The 20,833-nt window shown below is 34.5% G+C and overlaps 6 protein-coding genes across 6 annotated transcripts; 4 read left to right on the top strand and 2 right to left on the bottom strand.

Moving 5' to 3' along the window:
- Nucleotides 1-447: 447 nt before the first annotated feature.
- DFA_05868 (uncharacterized protein) lies at nucleotides 448-2,368 on the top strand (the record flags this gene model as incomplete). Its single annotated transcript, XM_004361528.1, has 3 exons — nucleotides 448-649; nucleotides 735-1,388; nucleotides 1,461-2,368. The coding sequence occupies 3 exons, from the start codon at nucleotides 448-450 to the stop codon at nucleotides 2,366-2,368; spliced, it is 1,764 nt and encodes a 587-aa protein (XP_004361585.1).
- Nucleotides 2,369-2,517: 149 nt separating this feature from the next.
- Nucleotides 2,518-4,325, bottom strand: nxnA (annexin VII; the record flags this gene model as incomplete). The annotated part of the gene is made up of 3 exons (XM_004361527.1): nucleotides 2,518-2,900; nucleotides 3,033-3,281; nucleotides 3,371-4,325. 3 exons carry the CDS (start codon nucleotides 4,323-4,325, stop codon nucleotides 2,518-2,520), a joined length of 1,587 nt encoding a protein of 528 aa, XP_004361584.1.
- Nucleotides 4,326-4,752: 427 nt separating this feature from the next.
- DFA_05866 (uncharacterized protein) lies at nucleotides 4,753-6,675 on the top strand (the record flags this gene model as incomplete). Its single annotated transcript, XM_004361526.1, has 5 exons — nucleotides 4,753-4,776; nucleotides 5,403-5,572; nucleotides 5,663-5,943; nucleotides 6,003-6,433; nucleotides 6,529-6,675. The coding sequence occupies 5 exons, from the start codon at nucleotides 4,753-4,755 to the stop codon at nucleotides 6,673-6,675; spliced, it is 1,053 nt and encodes a 350-aa protein (XP_004361583.1).
- A 206-nt stretch (nucleotides 6,676-6,881) lies between these two features.
- Nucleotides 6,882-10,992, bottom strand: gacF (RhoGAP domain-containing protein; the record flags this gene model as incomplete). Its single annotated transcript, XM_004361525.1, has 6 exons — nucleotides 6,882-8,326; nucleotides 8,408-8,681; nucleotides 8,753-9,626; nucleotides 10,075-10,119; nucleotides 10,583-10,627; nucleotides 10,973-10,992. 6 exons carry the CDS (start codon nucleotides 10,990-10,992, stop codon nucleotides 6,882-6,884), a joined length of 2,703 nt encoding a protein of 900 aa, XP_004361582.1.
- Nucleotides 10,993-12,311: 1,319 nt separating this feature from the next.
- Nucleotides 12,312-14,948, top strand: DFA_05864 (uncharacterized protein; the record flags this gene model as incomplete). The annotated part of the gene is made up of 2 exons (XM_004361524.1): nucleotides 12,312-13,359; nucleotides 13,483-14,948. The coding sequence occupies 2 exons, from the start codon at nucleotides 12,312-12,314 to the stop codon at nucleotides 14,946-14,948; spliced, it is 2,514 nt and encodes an 837-aa protein (XP_004361581.1).
- Nucleotides 14,949-16,240: 1,292 nt separating this feature from the next.
- Nucleotides 16,241-20,805, top strand: bre1 (RING zinc finger-containing protein; the record flags this gene model as incomplete). The annotated part of the gene is made up of 11 exons (XM_004361523.1): nucleotides 16,241-16,426; nucleotides 16,536-16,639; nucleotides 16,716-16,748; nucleotides 16,843-16,910; nucleotides 17,554-17,759; nucleotides 17,849-18,011; nucleotides 18,121-18,474; nucleotides 18,543-18,707; nucleotides 18,939-19,605; nucleotides 19,710-20,463; nucleotides 20,530-20,805. 11 exons carry the CDS (start codon nucleotides 16,241-16,243, stop codon nucleotides 20,803-20,805), a joined length of 2,976 nt encoding a protein of 991 aa, XP_004361580.1.
- Between the last annotated feature and the right edge of the window lie 28 nt (nucleotides 20,806-20,833).

The raw sequence follows: 20,833 nt of genomic DNA, 5'->3' as shown, positions 1-20,833 counted from the left end.
ATGGTCCATGGCGTGTCGGTTCTGTTTGCCGCCGAAAGCAACACCGAAAAATGGTGCCCTTTGGGGGAAGTTAAAAAACCAAACCCAACCTACAGGTCAGTATTGAAGTGGAACTATCATACTTTATCGGGTAGTTTGATAACAAAGAGAAAGGTCAAAAATAAGAATCTATAAACTAAAAATATAAAAATATAAATAGATTGTAATATCTAGATAGATAGATAGATAGATTAGTAAGAAGAACAATCTATCGAATACTTCTTCTTCTTCTCAAAATGTAGGGAGGTCGTCATTGTTGGTTGAAAAGATATTTATTTATTTATTAGTATTTTTGTGGGTCATTCGTCAAAGCAAGGATCTATCCTCTCAAGACCCACCTTTGACTTTTAGTTTATCAAATGTTTTAATTGTTTCTTTTAAAAGAGATAGATAAGAATAGATAATATAATGTCTACATCATCTTCATCTAGTGGTGCTATTGGATGTCCCTATCACATTCAATCTGTACATAAGCCTGCAACAAGTAATGGCAAATGTCCAGTATCTGGTACTAGTGGTTCACAATCCTCCTCCTCCTCTGAATTAGACAAGGTTGTATATCTTCAAGAGGATACTGTAGTCCCTGATCACCCTCTAACTGGTATTGAATGTATGTTTATACAAATTTGTTGGGTTATTATGGTTATATACTTCTTTGTACTAATATATATATGGTTGATGTTATGTGTGTATAGATACAAATGATGATAAACAATACATGAGAATCATGTTGAATCATTTCGTAGAGTTTATTGATACTCAAAGACGTTTATCTGTCAATAAACCAACAACTGCAACTACACCAAAGGAGAATGAAGAGGAACCACAAACAAGTTATGTAGTCAATGTAAATGATCAAGAGAAACTAAGATGTATTATTAATAATAGAAAACGTGCATTGGAACTTGGCAAATATTGCGTTGTTGGATTCTTTGGTACTAGAAGTGCAGACAATGGAAAGCTTGATGATATTATCGAGAGTGATAGAATCCTCGTTTCACTGCTACAATCCATTCCAGGTATCGTTGCCTATGTTACAATGCAAAAGGATGAACCTTTGAATACATCTCATTTGGCATCACCAACCACTCGTGACTATGGTAATATTGTTATCTTGGAATCATTTGATGTTATCAATGAATGGAGAAACTCTGGTACTCACAGAGAGGCCGTTGAGATCCTTTCACCCAACTATTACCATTTTGTTAGAATTCATAACTTTTGTTTGACCCTACCAACTCCCTATCAATCCATGGCCGATTATATTACCAATTCACCAATATCACCAACAAGAGGTGATGCAATTAATCTTGAAGTTGTTCGTACTAAATATTATTCTTTTAAAAATGGTACATATAATAATAACTATACTTTCAAAAATAATGTAATATTTAGATTATTAATATTCTTTTTATTTTTAGATAAAGTAAATTGGAGAGGATTAAGAACATATGGAGAAATTGTATTTACTTCATTTTTAAGTTCAAATGCATATGGTTCATTCAAAGAGATGGTTGATAGTATTGGAAAAGAATTGAATTTGAAAACTCGTATGGTCAATATTTACGAGTTGGCAACCAAAGAACACGTTGAAACACTGTCACCAAGAGAATTGATGGAACTCTATAAAATAGATTATGCATTCATGTGTGGAGCATCCTACTCTACCTGCGATTCACTCTTGTCTATTGTTGGTGCTCCCGTTCGTCAAGAATCAAGATACAATGATAAACCAGTTTATTATTCTGATATCATTGTAAACAGTGAAAGAGAAATCAACAACATTACTGATCTAGTCAATGATTTGAAATCATTCACATTTATTTATAATGAAAAGGCTTCATTTTCAGGATACCAATTATTCCGTCATGAATTATTACATAAATTAAAAAGTAATAGTAATAGTAATTCCTCTTCTTCCACATCCACTTCATCCACTTCTTCTTCTTCCTCTTCTTTTGATGATACATATTTTAATTCATATTTTAAGGATACAATTAAATCGGGATCACATTTGGAATCAATTAAATTGGTACAACAAACACCAGGTAGTTTTGCTACCATTGATAGTACTGTATTGGATACTTTCAATCAAACCTCATCGGCTACTGATCAAGATCTTCGTGCCTACAAAGTAATTGGTGAATTTGGACCATCCCCAATGCCACCACTTGTCGGCTTGAAACAATCCAACCGTATTCACCATATAGATAGTATTAAAAACTACCTAACCACCAACTTTACATCTTCTGCCAATCTCTACAAATCAATCTCATCTGTACCATCATCTGATTACAATATCTTTAAAAAAGTTAAAGATTCTCAATAAACTAAACCAAATTAAAAATAGATAAATTAAAGTAATTATATTAATAATAATTATTAATAATAATTATTATTTGATATGATTTTGATTTGTTGTTTAAAGTAATATTTTTTTAGAATACATTTATTTGATTTGTTGTTGTTATTTTTAATTTATTTGACGATTTCCTTGAGTAATTTACCATAGTCACCACTACAATCATTTGAAATATGGTGATGGAGACTCTTTCCAAAACATGATTGGTAAGCAGTCTTGACACCGGCCATGAATGGAATACAGTAGATGATGGTACGGATGAGCTTGTTGTCGTTGGTACCCATACCGGCCATAGCCTTGTTGAGGATGGCAGCAAAGTAGGCAAACGAGTTTTGAGCAAAGGCAACGATGGCCAACAAACCAGTCTTGATGCTACCAGAGAATTCACTCTCGATGGCCTTTTCCAAAGAATGATGCTTGTGAAGAGTTGGATAGATACGAGCAATTTCACGGATTTGGTAAAAGTTTCTTGATGTCAAAATATTAATAAATACCTTTTCTATAAATTCCAAGTAAAAATTAAATAAATAATAAATGTTAGAATGAATATCACATATGACATGTATATTATATTTATCTATATATCTATATATATATCTATATATTTTATTAGTTTTAAGTTTATACATACCATCAGTACCAATTTTACCTTCACCAGCATAGTAAAGGTCATCAGCATCCTTACGAGCTTGGATTGGATCAATGACAAATGATTCATCTCTTGGCTTTAACAAGTGTTCCAATAAACGTTTAAAGTCACCACTGACCTCTGATCCGATTCTGCTTTCCAATGATCTCTTGTGTAAAGTATGATACAAACTAATGATTCTTTGCTTTTGAGCATTGTTTCTAGTTACCAAGATTTCAATCAATACATTTTCTAAAAAAAAAAGAAAAAAAAAAGATGGATGAGTAAAAAAGTTTGATCAACACGTGACTTGATTGATTGTTGATTAATAATATATTTACCATTGGTACCAGCACCAGCCATAGCTTCATGGAGGGTTTCAGTATCATAGATTGATGGTTCGGTACACAAGTCAACCAAAGCCTTTTCAAAGTTACCAGATGTTTCCGATTTGATTTCCTTGACCAAGTCTTTGCCATACATTTGTTGGAACTTGATGACAATGGCAGCTCTTTCTTCCCAGTTACGGTTACCAAGAATATCAATCAAGGTTCTTTCATCTGTACCAATACCCTTCATAGCCTTTCTCAAATGTTCGGCATCACGTGCAATATCGTGGAGGATGGCCATTGGTTGGAAAAAGGCAAAGAGAGTGGCAGATGGGATACCAACAGCGACAGCTGGTGCAACTCCAACAACACCTGGAACGGGAGCAACGGCACCTGGATAGGCTCCTGGAACAGCAGCAACAGCACCTGGGTAGGCTCCTGGAACGGCAGCAGCGGCACCTGGGTAAGCACCTGCTTGTGGTGGGTAGGCACCTGGAGCACCTGGGTAGGCACCTTGTTGTGGTGGGTATCCTTGTTGTGGTGGATAACCTTGTTGTGGTGGGTATCCTTGTTGGGGTGGATAACCTTGTTGTGGTGGGTACCCTTGTTGTGGTGGGTAGGCACCTGGAGCACCTTGTTGGGGTGGATAACCTCCTTGTTGTGGTGGGTATGCACCTTGTTGTGGTGGATAGGCACCTGGAGCACCTTGTTGTGGTGGGTAACCTTGTTGGGGTGGATAACCTTGTTGTGGTGGGTATCCTTGTTGTGGTGGGTACCCTTGTTGTGGTGGATAAGCACCTGGAGCACCTTGTTGTGGTGGATAACCTCCTTGTTGTGGTGGGTATGCACCTTGTTGTTGTGGTGGGTAACCTCCTTGTTGTGGTGGATAGGCACCTGGTTGTTGTGGTGGATAACCTCCTTGTTGTGGTGGGTATGCTCCTGGTTGTTGTGGTGGTGGTTGGCTCATTCTTCTATTGATTAAAAAGTATTAAATAAATATGATACAAACAAACAAATAAATAAATGACGATGAATAGAATACAATGAATGAAAAAGAGAGAGAGTGATGTGAGGTCAGCTGAAGGATGATTATTTAATATTGGAAGGCAGTTGCAACCTTTGATTTCAGCAGATACTTTTTGATGAAAAATTAAAAAAAGGCAAAAAAAAAAAAAGAAGATGCAGCACTCGATTGACACGATTGTGTGGTCGATCGTTGACAAAACAGTTCAATGAGAGCTCCTACATACCTAAAAAACTCGGAAAACGTAGTAGACTAGATACTTACTTGTTTGTTTGTCCTAATGTTTAATGACCAGGGCCACAAATAATAAATAATCACGTGATGAATCACTAAAATATTTGTTTGCTTTATTTGAATGTACAAGTTGATCATGTCTCTTCATGCTAACCTTTTGGTAAAAAACCACTCCACCACCATCTGTAGGTTTTTTCAACAAATTATCTTTGAGACTTTCAACTTTTTGTTTCTTCCTTTTTATATTTCTGACTGTCCACTCTACCTCTCTCTATTCTATCCTTACTATTATATGAAACATCCTCATCAGTTCTATTGAACGATGATGGTAATATGGTTATCAAAAAAAAAAAAAAAAATTCTTGGGTTTGTTTGTCCAACACAATAATCCCAACAAATAAACTAAATAATAAAATTAAATGTAATAATCAAATACAAATATAGAGTCCCTTTTAAAGAGAGGAGGACAAACCAAAAAATCAGATTGCCGACACACAAAGCCTTCCAAATTTCCCCATCCACCAAAATGATTTGATTTCCGAATCGGATGTTAAGCCCCCCCCCCTTAAAACATGGTTAACCACACATGTGTGTTACGACTATTATTGTTAAGTACACACAGATAGATTAGATAGATAGATATAGATAAATGTATAGAACACCCCTTTTAATTGTCTTATTGCTGACAACACTCATATCAAATTCATTAGCAATCAATTGGCAACAAAAAGGAATAACCTATACCAATGGAAAATGTTTGTAACCTACCCTTTTTTGTTTTAAAAGTTAATCAATCATCATCTTGTTAACAATAATGCCTATTCTATTCATTTTTCGATAGATTGTCCTTTTGTTAAATTTAATGATTCAAGGTCTGATTTGTCAGTTTCTAATCTAAGATCAACTGGTGCAAATTATATTACCATTGTTGTAACAAACTTTCAAGATTCTATAGAGTGAGTATATTTATATATATACCTTATTAATTATGATTTGTACAAAGAAGTTTGATTTATTAAACTTTCTTTCTTTTTTATTTATTGTAGTACAACAACTATCTATCCAACCAATTTAACAGCAACTGATGATGAATTAACACATGTTATTAATTATGCTCATGGTTTGGGTCTGATGGTAATGCTAAAACCACATATAGATCTGACTAAAGATCCATCACATTGGAGAGGGGATATTGGTCTAAACTACAACGATCAAGAGTGGGATGAATGGTTTACCAACTATAATGCCATCCTAGTTCACTATGCTCAAATGTCTCAAAAACTTGGTGTTGAACAATTCTCTCTTGGTTGTGAACTCATTGCTACTTGTATGTAATATTATTATTCTAATATATACATTTATTAATTATTATTATTATTTTTATAGCACCAAGAGATTCACAATGGAGACAAGTAGCAGCGTCAGTTAGAGATGTTTATGATGGTAAGATTACATATGCTGCTAATCATGGTGGTGAAGAGACCAATAAAACTTGGTGGGATGTTGTAGACTATATTGGGGTGGATGCTTACTATCAACCTACTACTCTCAATGCAACGTTGGCAAGTCTTACTGATATGTGGTATGAAATCATGTATGTCGGTCTAAACAATGGCATCGAACAAATGACAACCAGTCTTTATAATCTCACCGTCTTTTGGAACAAACCAATGATCTTTACAGAGATTGGTTATTGCTCGGGAGAGTGTACTCTTGGACCTGGTATAGACCTTGGTTTCCAAACTGAACATTTTGAAGCTGTATTCTTGGCTTTTCCAGATTTAAATTGGTTCCATGGAGTTCATTGGTGGAATTGGGTAAATATATAAATATATAAACTATAATAACAATATTCAACTATATATATATGACTAACAATATCTATATATCTCTCTTTTTTAATTCAAATTAGGCATCCGACTCTGCATTTGGAGGTGATAATAATTGGTGTATGACACCTCAATTCAAACCAACAGAAGATTTAATTAGAGCAGAGTATGGTGGTACTGAACAATCTGTTAGACCAGACTACCCACCTCTTTGTCCATGTATTCTTTAAATAATTAAATAATAATAATAAAGATTTGAAAGGAAATTAATTAATTTGAATAAATAAAGGGGTAGCAAGTTGAAGTGATAGATTTATTTTTTTATCTATCTAAATTTTTGATGTTACATTGTTGTTGTTGTTGTTGTTGTTGGACGCTTTCTTTTTTGTTGTTATAAATAGACACTATAGTACATTAATTTTTGTTTGTATGATTATCATTTCTTTGATTTTTCTTTTTCTTTATCTTTTCCTTCCCAAATTGATTTTAGGTTAGCTACAGAATCATGATTAGATGATACTACATGACCATGACTTGTTGTTGATGACGATGAAGATGTTGTTGTTCCGTGACCACCACTTGGTTTTGGTGATGAATATTTAGAAAAAGATGTCATTGATGGAGCTTTGTTGAAATGAAGTGATGGTGAGGTAACCGATCTCGATGAAGCACTAAGAACTGGTCTTCTTTGGATAATTGGAGATACCTTTTTACGATAGCCACTATTATTTCCAGTGTTTGACACGGTCGAAGAGTTGTTGTAGCTGTTATAGTTGATATTATTATATGGTACAGAAAAGTTTTGTTTGGTTGAACTGGAAGAGGAGAAAGAATGAGAAGTTCCCAATTTTGAATTATTTCGTACGATTGGTTGTTTGTATGTTGGTAATATAGATGCTGAATTTGGATGTGTAACATTGATATTACTAACCATATCTTTAACATTAAACTTTCTTTTTTCCTCTTCTACCTTGTTTTTACTATTATAACTTTCTATACTACTATTACTACTAGTTAGATTATTCGTACCATTACCATTACTGTTATTATTACTGCTACTACTATTAATTTCATTGTCATCTTCAAATTCATCAACTTCTTCATTTGTATTTGTTGAACTGTCATCACTATATTGAATATCTCTACTCATTATTGATAATCGTTTCAATGCCATACTGCTTCTCTTTGTTGTAGAGATTAATAGTTCCTCTTCTTCCTCTGAATTTGCGCTGAATCCACTATTGTCTTCATCGTCTGCTATCAGTTGTTTGACAGCTCTTGGTTGAATAGGCGATTGTTGTGATGATGTTCGAGGTTGTTTGGGTGAGGATTTGGGTAAGGATAGATGAATTGGTTCATCATCCATTGGAACAACAATCGATTCCAAATGTGGTGATGTTGGTGATGATACTTCTCCTCCTCCTTGATTGATATCTCCATCATTCTCTTCATGCAAAGATTTTCTACTACCATTTGAATAAGTACTACCTCTTCTACTTGGTAATTTTGGTGATCCGTTTGGTGAACTACTCAACACTCTACTCTTTCTACGAAGTGATGGAGAGGTGGATGGAGATGGTGTTCTGGGTGACGCAGGTGCAAAGACAGGGACTTCAATACCAAATACAAACTCGTAATCTTCAACCAATCGATTGACCACATCTATGCATGAGCAATCAAACGAGTGAATAAGAGAAGGTGCAATACAAACTGCCAAATTGTAAGAATGCATATTATTATGTTCGGCATTCAAATGAACGGCATGTAATAATTCAAATAAATATCTAAGTATCAGGAATTGTCCTTTTGATAATTCTCTCATCATCAATTCCCTAACACTAATACAAAATTCTTCATTTATAATTTTAGTTTCATTTGATTCTATAGAGAAAATAAAAAGATAAAGTATTAATATATAATATCTCTTTTTCTTTTTCTTTTTTTTGTTTAAATTGTACAAACCATAAAGATCAATAATCTTTTTATGTAATTCGTATGGGAAAAGTGGTTGCGGACGTTCTCTTAGGTATAGTTTTAATAGTCCACCAACGTTGTGGGCTTCAGTGTAATCCGAAAGGTTGATATCTTTATCGCTCTCCATCTCTGCTTTTAATCTTTGCAATTCCAATGCATTGGCAGATTCTCTAAATAGTCCAGGTACTCTGGTTGCCTTTTCAAATAGAAATTCAACTGACAATTTAATTGTCCTTGGAATATCTGTATAATCTTCAGTTGACTATAAATATAAAATATTTGTTAAAGTATAGTATAGTGTAGTGTAGATATCATTGTACTTGGTTTTCTTACATTATTAATTGGTTCAATAAATCTTGATTTTCTTTGTGAATTTCTTCCATTACTATTTGAATGATTATTATTTACTCTTTCCTTTGATTTCTTTTTACTCTTTGATGATGATGATGGTGTTGTTGTAACAGATGAAGATGATCCTCCAAGAGTTGGAGATGATTGAGAATTTGAAAGTGGATTATTATTATTATCGGCTTCAGTTGAATTGAATGGAAGATTAGAGTATTGTTGTTGTAATCCACTTTTGAGTGAAAGGTCAGCAATCTCCTTTCGAAGTTTGCTGTTGGTATTACTGCCACCCTTGTTTCTTCTCAGACCTGCCAACAACTTTTTCTTTTGCTTTGGTTGTGGTGATCCAGGTGACAAACCAGATGCAGCGGCTGCGGCAGCATCGAAATCGCCACGGGGAGACGAAGGGGGTGTCGTTGTCGAGGATGTGGCGGGCAGCGACCCACTACTCATACTCAACGACGATGCCCCACTATTGTTGTCAACCGATGACGATGACGATGTAAGTACTTGGGATTGTCCTGACATTGACAATGATGACGATGGCGTCGTCGTCGTACCAGCGTCTGCACTATTACTCGATACAGCAGCTACACGTGGTGATCCAGTAGCACTATTTGATGGTGAAGATCCAGTACTTGTCGTTGAATCTTTACTATTGTTCAAGTATACCTTTAGATTTGGTGAACTATTTGAATGAATGTGAAATAGATGAAACTTCTTTTTCGAAGATGATGATTTGGTATCTTTACTACTACTACTATTGCCTTGTTGTTGGTTATTACTCTTTGAAGAAGACACAGGTGATGATATTGGAGTAGTATTTGTACTTGTACCTGTATCTATATTACTACTCTGAGAACTGTTTTGTTTGAAATCGCCATTTTTAGCATTGTTGATTGTTGTTGTGTCCATCCAATATTTTCAAAAATATAATATCTTTGTTCAAATCAGTGGGTTGTGGAATCGATCTGAGAGAGGATAATTAACAATTGGTAACACAAATATCCACAAACACTAAACTATTTCTAAATGGAATTAATTAATTAATAATAGTGAAAGATGATAGTGAAAAAAGGGTAAAACACAATATTGTTTGGTAGCGAATGAGATAATATTGCAATGATGATGATCAACTTTACGTCTTGTGGCTCCACTAAACGCATCCACACCTCATTCAATATAATTAGATGTTGTCTGCGTTTGAAACGGCCCAATTGTGTCTTTATCAAATCATTTCAAGTAACCAGTCGCCAAGATAAATGCCTCGAGATTTTTGTTGATTTTCTTTGATTGTCTTTAAAACTTACCAGCCAACAAAGTTGCAAACGGACAAGCCCTTTCTAGCTTTCTTTCTTTGTATTTATTAAACTATTCTATTATAATACTCTATCTCTATCTATATAGATGAATTAAAGCAAGAAAATAGTTAAGTTAAAAGGTTGAAAGAGAGAATATGAAAGAGAGAGAGAGATAGAATTTTTATATAAGATCTGAAAGGAATAATGAAGGAAGGAAAGAGAATGAAATTTAACTATCCTACTCGAAAGAGTATGATGTTTTTATTATTATTATCATCAATATAATGATATAGTTGAGGTGAGTGTGAGGGGGTGTACTAATAAAAACCATTAAAATCAGATCGATATTAATTTCTTTCCTTCCTTGGGTAAAGTTTCTCTCTCACTATTTTGCAACCAACCCCCCTTACCTACTTCAACCCAAACCTAACTAAACTAGTTTAGTTTACCTTTGAGATCTCATTATATGATCATTTAACAAACAAACAAACATATCTCTCAACAAGTAGGTAAATACTTCCTTCTACTCTTTGGTGGGTCTGACTTGTAAAGTTTGTGTGACCTAAAAATCAAGGTAAACATGGTATTCGATTCAATCAATCAACGATGGAGGTGATGTTCAAAAATATCTATCTTTAGTTGGGGTTAACAGACTTTCTGCAACCAAACTTTGTGTTGGAGTTGTATCGATCGAGAAAAATGTTGTTTTTGTTGGGCTCGATCTTCGCATAACACAGATACGCTGAATTCCAAACAGCTGATCATCATACCCCTTTTGATCCTTTTTCTGTCCAATGACAGGTTAATCCGCTGGTGGGGCGTGTCGTACGCAACCAACCAACCACTCTTATTCATTATCCTTATCCTTTCCTCTACCTTTCCTTTGTTGATCACTCTCATACCATACCTTGACTCTCTTTGGGCCATTCTAATAATCACTTGACACCAACATTGGGCCACCCAATTAATCAATCAATTAATCAATCAACCACAACAAATATATTTATATCTATATTACCTACCTACATATATTATTACTTGATCTTTCTTATTGCTTCTTTTTCAATCTATCTATCTCCTTTACATATCAAGTCCATTCAAATAACAACACAAAATATATACACTTACACAACTTGACACAGACAAACAAACATCTGACCCCTGATCAAAGCTATAGTAGTTAGTTGGTTAATAACAATCGAGATTTAAATAAAAGAGAGAGAGATAAGAGGAGTAGGAAATTCAAGTAAGTAAGTAGTAGTACTGCAGTACAGTGGCATACTGACCGACATCGATCAATCGCCCCCACTTTGTTTATCACCCCCTACCTCACCCTCACACTAACACTCACAACAGACAGACAGACAGAGACAGACAGACAGAAAGAACCTATTCACCCACTACCACCACCCCTAGAACAAATACATTGGATTGGGTGGTTAGGTGGGTGGCGATGCTAATTCGATGTTGGGTATGGGTTGATCAAAACACATAAACTCTCTCTCCCACCATCCAAACAAAGTAGTGTTGTCTATCACTATAGTGGTGCAGGTCTATGCTATGTAGTACCCTCCCTTCTCTCTCTCTCTCTCTCTTCTCTTCCTATCTTTTCCAATCAACCCACCACCACTACCACCTACCAGCTGACAACCCACTCCATTTCCAACCCAACAACAACAACAACATAATTCAAACTTAATAACCAATCATCAAACAAATTGAAATCAAATCAATCTTTCATTCCTACATTTTCTTACATGTTTTGTTATATCAGCAAATCAATTGAATCATCCATCTCATCGTATCAATCATCGTAGTAGTAAAAACATATTTAATAATAATAATATACTGTTGCTGCCAGACTAGACCAGACTGACTTGACCGACTGGACTGACTGACTACAAACAACTCAACTCAAACTCAAATTCACTCCACTATTGGCTGAACTTTTGTTTTACACTTTTTTTTACTATTTTACTAAATCCAATCTTCTCATCCATCCACACTCATTTGTTATTATTATTATTATTGTTTTTGTGTTTTTTGGGTAATTACTTAAAACTAAAATATTCAAGAAATTAATACTCAACTATATATATATAATTACTAACTATTTAATCCACAATTAATTTAGAGAGTTTAAAGTATAAATATAATTAATATAATTATTATTATTATTATTTACTTTTTTTTTTTTTTTGAATTCCAACTCTAAAAAGAAGTTGATTTGAAGTTGTTTTGGAAAAATGTCAACTAAACAACAACAACAACCAGTTTATCAACTACAACTACCACAACAACAACAACAACAACAACAACAACCATCTACAAAACAAAATATAACAACTACTCAACCATCTCAACCATCACCAATTTATTTGACATCATTATTTTTCAAAATATTTACAAATGAATCACTAAGAGAGGGGATTATCAAACATATATGGAGTAGTAGATCGGTATTTTCAAGCAATGTATCATATAAACCATTGGTCTATCAGAGATATCAGTCGTTAAACTCGGCCGAATGGATCTGCAAGAATGGTTATTTCCACTTGTTGGTCGACAAGATTAAATGTGGCAAACCTCTTATATTCACAGCCAAGGCAATCGACCTGCTCGCTGGCCACTGTCGGGACATGAATATATTCAGCTATGTGTTTCGCGAAAAGAGAGAATACTTTTTCAACCCAGGTCTCATTGAGCGGGCGTGTGAGACTGGCAACTTGGACGTTGTCATGTTTCTAATGTCCACCTCACTGTGGAGTCTGAACCTGGCTTGCATGGAACTAGCCGTTTGTAACGGACATGTTGAAACTGTCCAATTTATTCACCACCAAAGTAGTGTCTCTGGTAACCCATCAGGCAGCTTCCAACTACTCCTTTCATCACCCTATTCTGCTTCATCTTCATCTTCATCACCCTCTTATTCCTCTTCGACTACGGGGTCACCCGACTGTACATTTTCTTCACCTATGGGGTCACCAAATCTTCAACCCCAAATGTTTATTCAACAACATCATAATCATAATCATCAACTCAACTCACCTCAACTAAATTCTGTATCACCTCCACAACCACAAAATAATTTCATTCCAACTGTAAATCTAGTACATACATCTCCCTTACAAAAACAGTCTGTTTCCATCCCACACCTCTTTACACTAGCTGTTCAACGCAAAGCTGTTAAAGTGGCTCAATTCATATTCGACAGGATCGGCTTCTTTTTGGCATCGTCCATCGATGGCATGTTTAAGAATTTGTGTCTTTGTGGTGACTTTGGCTTTTTCAAGCGTATATACGAGTCTTTTAAACTCGTGTTTGCAACGGGTTCGATTAAAGAGTACCACGCCTTTTTAATAGGACTGCTCGACTACCAAGAGCACCCCATCACACTAGACCATTTCAAGATTATAGAGTATATTGAGCGTGATAGCCGTAACACGATCCCACCCGTCACTGCCAACATGAGCGGACCGCAGCTATACACACTCTACATTCGCTGGGCATACCTCAACAAACAAAAACTTGTAAATGATATGTCCAACTATATCCTCAAGAGCGCAGTTGCCCTCGGCGACGTCGAGTTGTTCACCTTTGCGCACAAGAGTTTTGCCAATCCCCATATATCACGTTTCCTCCCTTTGGCATGCCAACGCGGTAATCTAGGTATCGTACACTACCTCTTGGAGAACAACATCGAGTCGCTCACCAGCCGAGTCATCCAAATCGCCTATTTTGGTGCACATACCGATATCATTGACTACTTTAAAAAGCATTTGAAGTCTCTGCCACTCGACACATCCTATCATTACCGTAAACCAGTCGATTGGCCAGTCTCCCAATATCCCATTGAAATTCTAGAAGCTCGTGCCAACTCTAACAACAATAACTCTAGCTCCAAACCAACTGTTGTTGATCCAGTGTTGGCGCTTATTTCGTCGCCTGAAGTACTTACCCCATCCGAGCTACAAATGATCTTTGTCCGCTCGTTTACAGACGGTGACCACAGTGCACTGCGCACAATCCTCGCCACCAACCTCATCGACAATGTATCTGTCTCCAAATCCATCTGGCAAATGGTCGCCAAGATTGGTGACATTGAATTATTCGACGCCATGCTCTCTATTCACTCTAGAATCAACTCTTCACAAACTAGAAGGTCATCATCGACCATTTCTAACAACAATTCTCTTGCACCACCTAATCAAATGACCTCTGCTGGAGGTGCCACTAAAACAACAAACAAATTAAATAATAATAGATCAAGTAATATTTATAAATTAAATAATCAAAATAATCAAAATAATCAAAATAATCAAAATAATCAAAATAGTCTCCAACAACAATCGCAACCAAATAATAATGGTAATTCTAAATCTCAACCACAACAACAACAACAACAAGATCCAATTAGAGCAATTATAAACAAGGTGGCAGTTGATTGTTGTATATGGGGACAATTGGATTTACTGAAACATCTTGTATCGAAACACTCACTCGAGACTGACCACCAAACACTCGAATATCTAATCAACTCGGCCACTTTCAATGGTAACTGCCATATAGTGTCCCATCTCTTGGACAATTACAAGATTGACAAGTCCAACTCGTCCTTTAAGAAATCCAAGTTTTTCCGATGTCTCATCAAACACGCCGTCAACTATCGTCACTACGACCTTGTAAAGTTATACAACACCACCTATCTTGTACCACTAGACAAGAAATTATTAAAACTATCATCAACACCTTGTAATATTGAAGTATTGACTACCAATCTTTTCAAATCATCATATAAAAAGAAACAACATAAAAATAACAATAATAATAATAATAATAGTTTATCCAGTCCATCCATTTCATCTTCAACTCCTTCAGCTTAATTAATTAATAACAAACAAACAAATTTTCATACCTTTCTTCACATTACCAACATATATACATACATAGCATACATACATAACATACATACATATATTTATATATATATATATAACAAACATCTATCATCATTCTGTACAAATCATTAAGGCACCCAAATTTTAATTAGTTATTTTACTACTATACTACCCAAATCTATACAAATTTATAACCCAATATATATATAATAAAGAACTTTGTGTATTATTTTTTTTCTCATCCCAACCAACTCTCTCTCGCTCAAATAAAATAAAATAATAATAATTATAATCTAATCTTGAGTTTCCGGAATTTTAGTTTAGGTTTCATCAACTGACCCCTCATTTGGTCCAAAATAGAAAGATTCAATAGTTCCATGAAGCTAAACAAGAAAAACAGTCATGTCAGTTATTATTAAAATATATAAATTTTTATTAATATTTTTAATTATTTATTTTCTTTTCTCGTCTCTTGAAATTGCCAAACCCACACCCTTTCAAGACTTCATTCTCCAAAATTTTATATTTATTATATTTGACTGTTTTATATCATTCAAACAAAGAAAGCAAGAAAGGTAGGTTTAGCTATGCATATATACAACATTATTGAACATAGACATAGACACAGACAGACAACATATGCAGGCAAACAGCAAATATCGATATCGATATCTTTCTTTTATCATTTAAATCAAAAGAATGTAAAAAGGGAGATGTTATAGTTTATTTTGGTTGTTGCCTCTTGTTTACATCATCCATCTTCAAGACAACTACAACCAAACATATATAATAATAATAATATTCACCAATAATCGAGATCAATCAAACAAACAAACAACAATATCTTTGTAACACACAACTCCACCTCCCTCCCTCCCTCCCTCCCTCCCTCACTCCTTATCATAATCTAATAATAGTTGTTGATTCCCTCTTCTCTTTCTCTCTCTTTTGTTTCAAATGTAGTTGTACACGAAGTAACATTATTCGACTACTCCTCCTGTTCGCACACAACCCCTCTCCCTATTTTTTGTGTGTTTATTTATTTTTATTTTTTTCAATTTTTTTTTTCAACCCTTGCTTTGTTTCTTGCTGTCTGTGTTGGTCGACAAACACAGTTATTTTATTAACTTTTTTATTATTATATTTTATTTGTCTCTTTCATCTTCTCCTTCTTCTTCTTCTTAGTTAGTAGTTATATTTGTTTAGTTTCTTTTAGGTTTCTATATATATTATCACCACATCACAACCAAAAAGCGTTGTTTCAACAAGTTCCGCGTATGACCTCTATTCAAAATCTTACTTCAGCCGACCCCTTTGCCAATGACACAAACTTAGGTGGAGATACTAGTATATTGTATATTCACATTCGTATTTTCCAAAGAAGTGGACGTAAAGCTTTAACTACCATTGAAGGTCTCCCAAAGGGTGTAGATTTCAAGAAGATTCTCAAGTTTTTCAAAAAGGTATGATGAAACGAATCAAACAACAACAAGACGACGAGTACACGCGCGATCATGTTGATTCTAACAGTTATAATTTGCACTTGTATTATATATATATATATAAATATAGGAATTCTGTTGTAATGGAAGTCTTTTAGAGGACGAAACTATAGGTACAGTTGTTCAACTCCAAGGTGATCACAGAAAGGAAACTGCCCAGTTCCTCATCGAAGAGCAAATTGTTCCAAAGAATTCCATCAAGATTCATGGTTTCTAAATTCTCTACTACTCTTTTATTATTATTCTAAAGATTGATATTTCAACAAACCAAACCAACAAAATAGTAATTTTACATTACAATCATCCTCCATCCATCCATCGTCTCCCTCTACTACAACTAAAACTAGATATAATAATAATTTTATTTTTTTAAAAAGTTGGATTCAAGATCTTAAACATCATCCAACTAGTATTATCGTTTTCAACAACACAACATATAATCATTGTATATATATATAAGATAAAAAAAAAAAGTATAGAAAAAAAAAAAGTAATAAAAAAGCAAAAAATCGACTGGAAGAATGAATAACAATAGTTCCAACAAATGTTATAAAACGCAAATAAAACAACCAAAACATCCTTCCCTCTCACAAATATTTATCTGTCTTTATAATTATGTCTTTCTGAGTTTAATATTCTTGCAATATTGCATTTGGGTAAAGAGAGCTTTTGAAAAAAAAATAAAAAATAAAGTAAATTTTGTTTTTTTTGAAACTCACAATGAGAGAGGGACCATTAAAAGTAACATCACCATCATCGCAAACACATAATCAATTGATTGTCTATATATCTTATTTTTAGACTATTAGTAGTTAGTAGAGAAGAGAGAGAGAGGAGTGATATTAGTTACAGACAGACAGACAGATAGAAAGAAGAAGAAGAAGAGGAAGAAACTATAGTCTTCTCTTTCTTTCAATCTATTCTATTCTATTCTATCCTTTTACAAAAAAGGTTATAGTTTAGTGGCTGTTCTAACTATATAGGTCATCGTCGTTGGGTAGTAGTAAGAGAGATACAGGGAGAGATAGATAGTTTAGTGATATATCATATAGATTTATGACATATCAATAACCAATCAAGATCAAAAGTGCATTCTACTACACTACCACCGCCATCACCACCACCATCAACAACAATGGATCAAACATCTGATGATAAGAAACGTCCATCAGAGGACAATGGAACACCTTCTGGGCGTCCAACCAAACGCGCACTATCTTCTTCCGATTCACCTTCAACAATTGCTCTTTCGGGTAGCTCCAATGCATTAAATGCTAGTGGTCCAAATGCTCCTGTAAGTCAACAAAAGAAAGAAGGAAAGAAAGAAAGAGAATAGAGAAAGAGACTAATATTTGTTTTTTTTAATCTTTGCATTGTTATTAGGATCAAAATATATTACTATTCCAAAATCGAGCAATGAAAATCAGAGTAGAGGAACAGAAACATGAAATTAGTGATAAAGAAGTCAAGATTAGGAACATGTCATCGAAACTACATACATCTGAAGAGATAATGAGTACTCTTTGTAGAGTTTGGGATCAAGTATGTAAAAAAAAGAGAGAGAGAGAGAGAGAGAGAAATGAGATAATGAGGATAATTAGATATTAATCATTTATTGTTATTCTGTAAGTTAAACAATGGTTTAAATATTTTAGCAGCAAAATTAGATATCGATTCACCTTATCATGATTTGAATAATAATAATAATAACGATTCACCATCATCAACATCAAATATGAATGGAACCAATACAAATAATAATAATGGAACAAATAATAATAGTAATAATAATAATAATAATAATAATAATGGACCAATTGAATCATCATATGGTTTTCTTGCAAGTTTTATATCTGAACCATCACCATTAGATGATGATTATAGTTTGGAATTATCACTTCAAAATCGAATCAAAAAGACACAATCTACATTCTCAAAGATTGTTGAATCTGTACTCAAAGAACATTCTCTATCAAATACTGTATTTCGTTTATTAAAATCATCCAAAGGTATGAATATTATATTTATTCCTTTAGACCTATACTAATATCTTTTGTTCTCTTTCATTTTGTTTTAGATATAACATCAAATGATTATGAAAGATTATTAAAAGATGAAAATGAAAGATTATCAAAACATAATCAAATTCTTCAAAATGCATATGACAAGCTTCAAATTCAGATTAAATATCTAAATGACCAAACGAGTCATTTGGCAGACCAGTCATCAAGCTATCAATTGAGTATCAAAGAGTTGCAACAGGAGCTCTATCGATCGTCTGATGAATTGCATTTGGAACGCAAGAAATTGATCAAATTGCAGGATGACATTCCCAAGATCCCGTCGATCCGCTTGTCTTCACCAAACCTCCCCAACGCCACATTGAATCTTGGCGTCAGCACTGGAGGAAGCAACCCAACCACACCAAAGAGCGACAGTGTCAATGGAAAGGACGCCTCTGCATTTATACAAGCGAGTGAAGAGTTTATCGACCTACAAAAGCAATCGGATGCCAGATTGTTAGAGGCACGCAAATTGCGAGAGGAAAAGGCCAACCTGCTCAAAGACCTCCAGCAGATGCAAGTCGAGATTCGCAACATACCCGAGGAGAGAATCCAACACACCATGGGCTACTCGATCCTCACCAAGCGAATGGGCTTTATGACCGAGGAGTTGGAGCAAAAGAGTGGTCTCTGTGCCAAGTTGCAGGCCGATCTCATCCAACTGTCCAACAGCAGACGTCAAGACCTTCAGAACCTCGAGACCACCGAAATCATGCGTCGTCAAACGGCCGAGAGAAGAATCAACCAACTCGAGGCAGAGGCCACCGAATTAAAGTCGGAAAAGGAGAAACTGATTGAAATCATTGAACATCGGAATCCAAACGTTCCATCGCAAGAATATATTACCGAATCTCGCATGCTTCTCGAATCAAAGGATCAAGACATTGCCAAAATCAAAAAAGAAATAGAAACTCTCAAGGAAAATATCGAAAAGTACAAAGACTATAAACAACAAATCATCTTGGCCGAAGAAAAGGCAAATAGACAAATAGAAGTAAAGAATTTGGAAATTAAAGAAATTATGGAAAAATTAAGAGAAACTACAAGATTAAATGAAGAATTAAAAGAAAAAGAAAAGTAAATAGAAAATAGAAAATAGAAAATAGACAAATAGAAAATAGAAAAATAGAGAATAGAGAATAGAGATTTATTAATCAATTTCTTTTTATTTTTTACGATAGAAAACTAATTGAAAAAGAAAAAGAATTACAATTATCAGTTCAATTATTAAAATCGAGTTCATCTGAACAAGTAGATTCACAAGATCTTAGAATAAGTGAAAACAAACTTAAACATAGAGTGGAAGAGTTGGAGAAAGAGATTGGAGACATTGAAGAGTCTAAAAAGAGTCACAACGAACAACTTGCATCGGTGCAAGAAAAACATAAAGAGACTATGCGTGAACTAGAGGCATCGCTTGCACAATTGCGTGGCAACGAAGAGTCTCATCGTCAAGAGTCCGAGGCATTGATGGGGGAGATTGACAGTATGGGCAAGGAATATGAAAAAATGACGGAACAAAATACACGTCTGATGAAACAATTGTCAGACAAGGAAGATACACATGCACATCTCATGGCAGAGAATATAAAGGCGCAACAAGCCATCAGAATCTCGAGAGAGAGTCAAATGGCCTCTGAGGACAAGGCCCTACGTATCGAAGAAAAATTAAAACAACAAAATGAATTGTTGTCCAAGATGGATGAAAAGGCTTCACAACTTCAAAAACAATTGCTAAAGGTTAGCGATGATTTCCAAGCCTGTTCATTTGAACTCGAAAAGTTTAAACGTATCACTAGAGAAACCGCTGCTCATTCACAAGAACTAAAGGTTCAAGTAGATCATCTTAGTCTTCAAAATCAAGAATGGCACAAAAAAGCTGATGAATCAATTTTTGCTTTAGAAAGAGAATCTGATAGAGCTAAAAGATTAGAAGTACGATGGAAACAAAAAGATAAAAAAAAAACAAACAATATTCTAATTATTATTATTTATTTATAGGAGGATAAACAACAATTAAAGAAAAAATTAGATAAAGCAAATGCAAATGCTCCATCATCGGTATCGGCATCAAAGGCTGAAGAGGAATTAAAGAATATTAATCAAAGACTTCGATGTACAGTTTGCAATGATCGTCAAAAGAATTATGTCATTGCCAAATGTTTTCATGTGTTTTGTAAGGAATGTATATACTCAAATATTGATACCAGAAAAAGAAAATGTCCTATTTGCATGGGAACCTTTTCAGGTAACGATGTTCATCAAGTTTATATTTAAGAGTAAAAAATAAAACAAAACAAAAAAA

The sequence above is a fragment of the Cavenderia fasciculata genome, assembly GCF_000203815.1.
Source record: "Cavenderia fasciculata unplaced genomic scaffold Scf_Dfasci-G-o-80e12.f1-5, whole genome shotgun sequence".
NCBI lineage: Eukaryota > Evosea > Eumycetozoa > Acytosteliales > Cavenderiaceae > Cavenderia > Cavenderia fasciculata.
This window is presented reverse-complemented; position numbering and strand designations above follow the sequence as displayed.